This window comes from Mobula birostris, chromosome 9 (genome assembly GCF_030028105.1).
Source record: "Mobula birostris isolate sMobBir1 chromosome 9, sMobBir1.hap1, whole genome shotgun sequence".
Taxonomy (NCBI): Eukaryota; Metazoa; Chordata; class Chondrichthyes; order Myliobatiformes; family Myliobatidae; genus Mobula; species Mobula birostris.
The window spans coordinates 54,790,684-54,796,683 of record NC_092378.1 but is presented as its reverse complement, the minus strand read 5'-3'; the positions used below and the strand labels follow the sequence as shown (position 1 = coordinate 54,796,683).

The following is a 6,000-nucleotide window of genomic DNA, read 5'->3' as shown; positions in this document are numbered from 1 at the left end:
CGATGTTTCGATAACGTCAATTGTTTATTTATCACAACACGCCGGAGGAACTCAGCATCTGTGGAGATTTATTTATCTCTACCAGCTGCTCCCTGGTCCGCAGACTTCCGCCAGCATTTTCCGCGTTTGCATGAAAACATCACGCTTCCGGTGCTCACCGAGACTCCCCGCCTCTTCCCCACCGCGCATGCCCAGCTAGCATTCGGGCCAATCACCGGCGTCCCGGTTGCTGATTGGCTGCATCTGGAGCTGGGTGGTCAATGATTGGTGGGGGTGTGCGAGGGGCGCGAGTGCGGGAGCCGGTGGCGGTTTGCCGGTGTAGCTCGGGCCCGGATGGAGAGTCGGGCGTGCGGGGCGCAGTAAGTTTTGCGGGAGGGAAGTGCGCAGTGCGGTCGGATCCGATGCGGGTCCGGGCTGTGTAAACTCCAAAGCCTCCCAGCTGCGCCGAACCATTCTGTTGGTCGGTATCAGAGAGAGTGGCCCGATAACGTTAACTGTTCCTCTCTCCATTTATTCTGCCTGATGACCTGGTGAGGGTTTCCAGTGTTTTTCTGCTTCTCTGTCAGAACAAAACAAACCACCGAGTCTCCGTATTCGCCACAGAGCATAGGCCTTTCCCCCCTGTATAATCTATTTAGAAAGTTTTGATTTTGCTTTGTAGATCTACAATGGGCCGTAATTCAACCCACTCGAATAAACAACTAACACCCCAGCATGATCGTTCTCCGCCCATTCCGTCAGTAAACGAGCGCTTGGCTTTTCTCCGTCCTTCCCGGGAGCTGTTGGAGTACTACCGTAAAAAGATTGCACAGTTCGACGAGGAGCATGAAAATCTTATGGGAAAACTGGAGAAGTACAAGGCCACTTATGAAGAGCAGGTGGGTCTCAGCAAGCACAGACTGAGTGTAAAATAACTGTGTGATTGTCGTTAGAAAGAAATGAGTAATTATCTTCCATTTAATTGCCAAAAATATAGAACAGGTACGGTACAGATGAAGGTTGGGCCATGCAGCCTTTGTGGATTCCTAGTTGATGAGTTTCCATTTTCTGCCTCTCGCTGGAACCGCTAAGTTATTAGATACAATTCTATTTCTATGACTCGTACATTCTGCATTCAAATTATATAGTTAGTTTTCAGCGCAGCATTCAAAGGTATGGAATCTTTAGTTGTGATGGGGGTGGGGGAATGTAGGGGAGGAGCTGGCATTGATTATCAAGTCCATTGCTGTGATGAGGGAGGAGAAGGCTTTTCAAATGTGACCAATGGGCTTGGGAACAAAATGTGTGAATTGTGTTCCTGTGGTATATATTACAGGCCTCTGAACTAATGTCAAGAGATAAAGAAGCAGATCTGTAGACAAATCACAGGGTATAGGGTATTTCAACCTTGAGGCTCAGAGCAAAGGTACCCAAACTGGGGTCTACAGACTCCTTGCTTAATGGTATTGGACCATGGCATAAAAAAGGCTGAGGACCCCCTAGCTTCCAGGGTGATTACGGGGCTGGGGGGGGTGGTGTTGCTGTTTTGCTATAGGAACCTGGTAAACAGTGTACCGGGACCTTTGCTGTCTATGGACATGAACAAGTTGACTGTGTATGTAGGAGGAACAATTAGTAAGTTTGCAGGTAAAGTCAGTTGGCATTGTAGTTAGGGTAATAGTCATAGGCTACAGGGATATATTGAAAAAATAGGCAGAGAAATAACAGGTGAAATTTTATTTTGGTAGATGTAAACTGGTTTGTTTTGGGAGAAAACAATAGTGGCAGGGACCCAATGGTAACAGGGATATTAAGGAGCAGATAGGGAGACAGGTTCTGGAAAGGTGTAATAACAGGGTTGTCGTGGTGGGAGATTTTAATTTCCCGAATATTGATTGGCATGTCCCTAGAGCAAGGGGTTTAGATGGAGTGCAGTTTGTTGGGTGTGTTCAGGAAGCATACAAGAGGAGAGGCTGTACTTGATCTGGTATTGGGATATGAACCTGGTCAGGTGTCAGATCTCTCAGTGGGAGAGCATTTTGGAGATAGTGATCACAATTCTATCTCCTTTACCATAGCATTGGAGAGGGATAGGAACAGACGAGTTAGGAAAGCATTTAATTGGAGTAAGGGGAAATTTGAGGCTATCAGGCAGGAACTTGGAAACATAAATTGGGATCAGATGTTCTCAGGGGACGGTACGGAAGAAATGTGACAAATGTTCAGGGGATAGTTGCGTGGAGTTCTGCATAGGTCTGTTCCAATGAGACTGGGACAAGATGGTTTACAAAGACTGTTGTAAAGCTAGTCAAGAAGAAAATAGCTTACGAAAGGTTCAAAAAACTAGGTAATGATAGAGATCTGGAAGATTATAAGGCTAGCAGGAAGGAGCTTAAGAAAGAAATTAGGAGAGCCAGAAGGGGCCATGAGAAGGCCTTGGCAGACATGATTAAGGAAAACATTCTAGAAGTATGTGAAGAGCAAGATGATAAGATATGAGAGAATAGGACCAATCAAGTATGACAGTGGAAAAGTGTGTATGGAACCAGAGGAGATAGCAGAGGTACTTAATGAGTACCTTGCTTCAGTATTCACTATGGAAAAGGATCTTGGTGATTATAGCGATTGCACACAGCGGAATGAAAAGCTTGAGCATGTAGATATTAAGAAAGAGGATGTGCTGGAGCCTTTGGAAAGCATCAAGTTGGATAAGTCACCAGTACCGGATGAAATGTACCCCAGGCTATTGTGGGAGATGAAGGAGGAGATTTGCTGAGCCTCTGGCGATGATCTTTGCATCATCAATGGAGACGGGAGAGGTCCTAGAGGATTGGAGGGTTGCGGATTTTGTTCCTTTATTTAAGAAAGGGAGTAGAGAAAGCCCAGGAAATTATATACCACTGAGTCTTACTTCAGTGGTTGGTAAGTTGATGGAGAAGATCCTGAAAGGCAGGATTTATGAACATTTGGAGAGGCGTAATATGATTAGGAATATTCAGCATGGCTTTGTCAAAGGCAGGTCATGCCTTACGAGCTTGATTGATTTTTTTGAGGATGTGACTAAACACATTGATGAAGGTAGAGCAGTAGATGTAGTGTATATGGATTTCAGCAAGGCATTTGATAAGGTACCCCATTTAAGGCTTATTGAGCAAGTAAGGAGATGTGGGTTCCAAGGCAATATTGCTTTGTGGATCCAGAACTGGCCTGCCCACAGAAACAAAGAGTGGTTGTAGATGGGTCATATTCTGCATGGAAGTTGGTCACCAGTGGTGTGCCTCAGGGATCTATTCTAGGACCCCTACTCTTTGTGATTTTTATAAATGACCTGGATGAGAAAGTAAAGGGATGGGTTAGTAAATTTGCTGATGACACAAAGGTTGGGGGTGTTGTGGATAGTGTGGAGGGCTGTCAGAGGTTACAACGGAACATTGATAGGATGCAAAACTGGGCTGAGAAGTGGCAGGTGGAGTTCAACCCAGATAAGTGTGAGGTGGTTAATTTTGGTAGGTCAAATATGATGGCAGAATATAGTTTTAATGGTAAGACTCCTGGCAGTGTGGAGGATCAGGGGGATCTTGAGGTTTGAGTCCACAGGACCCTCAAAGCTGCTACGCAGGTTGACTCTGTGATTAAGAAGGCATATGGTGCATTGGCCTTCATCAATCATGGGATTGAGTTTAGGAGCAGAGAGGTAATGTTGCAGCTATGTAGGACCCTAGTCAGATCCCACTTGGAGTACTGTGCTCATTTCTGGTTGCCTCACTACAGGAAGGATGTGGAAACCATAGAAAGGGTGCAGAGGAGATTTACAAGAATGTTGCCTGGATTGGGGAGCATGTCTTATGAGAATAGGTTGAATGAACTCAGCCTTTTTTCCTTGGAGCGACAGAGGATGAGAGGTGACCAGATAGAGGTGTATAAGATGATGAGAGGCATTGATCATGTGGATAATCAGAGGCTTTTTCCCATGGCTGAAATGGTTGCCACAAGAGGATACAGGTTTAAGGTGCTGGGGAGTAGGTACAGAGGAGATGTCAGGGGTAAATTTTTTACGCAGAGAGTGGTAAGTGTGTGGAATGGGCTGCCGGCGACGGTGGTGGAGATGGATCCAATAGGGTCTTTTAAGAGACTCCTGGACAGGTAAATGGAGCTCAGAAAAATAGAGGGTTATAAGTAACCCTAGGTAATTTCTAAGTTAAGGACATGTTCGGCACAGCTTTGTAGGCCAAAGGGCCTGTATTGTGCTGTAGGTTTTCTATGTTTCTAACTAACAAGGGTAGTATATACGCAGTGAGTGAGTGGTGCCAGGGAGCACTGAGCAACAGGGATGTATGAATCAAAGATTCCTTGAAGGTGGCAGCACAGGTAGATGTGGTGAAGAAGGCCTTGATTAACTTATCAGAGTAGGATGACCATAGTATATCAATATAGGCTAAACCAGTTAGGTACTATGTGCTACTCTGGTTGCCACCCTTAAGAAAGGAAGTAATTGCATAGAAGAGAATTCAGGAGGAGATTCACTGTGTTACCTGAGATGGAGCATTTCTATTTTGAGGAGAGGCTTGATAGGTGGCGTTTGTTTCCTTATCATGCAGGAGTTTAAGGGAGCACCAGATAGAGATGTATAAGGCTTGAAGGGCAGAGATAGCATAGTAGAGTTACCTAAAACTTTATGGCATACGTTCAGGCAGACAAGATTTAGAAAGGATCTAAGTAGAACTTTCTCGCCCACAGGTTTTAAACTTAATAGACTGATATGCCAATGTCCCCCCTCACTGATACATTGTTAGCTTTTGCTGACCCAGCTGGTGGTTATATCTACCGTTATTGTGCTGCTGCCACATATTTCTTAGGGATGATCACTGAAGTTTCCCATTAATGTTCATTCTGTCCTCTTGTAACTCCAAACATTGCTCACTATGGAGATGGTGCTGATCCTTCACCTGAAGGAAGTGTTAATCTACAGGAGTTTTCCTCACTTGCATTGGACGTGGTGCCTTGATAATATAGCCTCCAGGATCAATGCTGAAGACTCTGCAGCGAGAATTCCCAGTGTCATTCCCCTTGGAATGCATACTACTATGCTTTTTCTTAGGTCCTACCTTTGGGACAAGCTATACAAAGGAGAGTCCAATTTTCAGAGAATTGTATGACTCTACTGGGGGAGGGTTCAAGTGATAATGCTTGAAGGCTGTGGGATAGCTTTTCCATTTGTCGTCTGTGAAGCAGTGTGAGCTAAACTGGATGTGCTTTGTGGTACTTGGATTAATATTGAGTAATTTGTCCAGTTTTATTCTTAAGTACAGCTACTGCATCTTGTTATTCAAAATCCTGAGCCAGCATTTTTCTGTATAACATTCCAAACATTGTTCACCTATCAGCCATAACAAAGTGAATAGCTGCACATTTTCCTGGATAGCCCATAACATAGGATTGCATTCTCTATTACCTCCTTTGCACTTTCTCCCTTGTATTTTAATTTTCTGTCTCCTGGTTCAACACAATTTGTATTAAATTAATTTACCAGCTCCTGTTACACAGCCCTCAAATGCTCACCTAGGTACATTTTAAACATTGTGAGAATACATAGCCCCTATTTCTTGTGATTTTTTTTCATCTAGTCGTACAGGAAATTACTTTCTAAGTGCAGCTTTTATTTGTTGGGTGAAAGTGTACACCAGCAAATGGAGAGGGAAATGTGAGCACAACGGGAGAAGTAGTAGGGAGTAGGTCTAATGTAGATTAGTTTCCAAGTGTGGATATTGCCTTGATGGGTAGAGAGATCTTCCATATTCCAGTTTTGTTTGTTGCATTTCTGTTAAATTGGTAATTAGTGAATGGCAGATGTGTAAATTTGTAAACTTCAGGACCTGTGCTCACCAACTGGCTGGAGTGTTCACTGGTATGTTTAACCTCTCGCTTCGGCAGTGTGTGGCACCCTCTTGCTTCAAGCAGGCTTCAAATATACCGATGCCCAAGAAGAGTGTGGTGACTTTCTTCAATGATTATCACCCAGTT

The 6,000-nt window shown here is 44.2% G+C and overlaps 1 protein-coding gene across 2 annotated transcripts in view; it reads left to right on the top strand.

Moving 5' to 3' along the window:
• The first annotated feature begins 262 nt into the window (after positions 1 to 262).
• Positions 263 to 6,000, top strand: part of ccdc77 (coiled-coil domain containing 77) — a 49,525-nt gene continuing 43,787 nt past the window's right edge. The window contains exons 1-2 of one of the 2 annotated variants that reach the window (XM_072268100.1): positions 263 to 359; positions 662 to 878. In XM_072268100.1, coding sequence (XP_072124201.1) covers positions 334 to 359; positions 662 to 878 — 243 coding nt within the window. In that variant the 5' untranslated portion in view covers positions 263 to 333. Of the gene's footprint in view, positions 531 to 661; positions 879 to 6,000 lie in introns of both variants that reach the window. The other variant, XM_072268101.1, reaches the window with a different exon arrangement.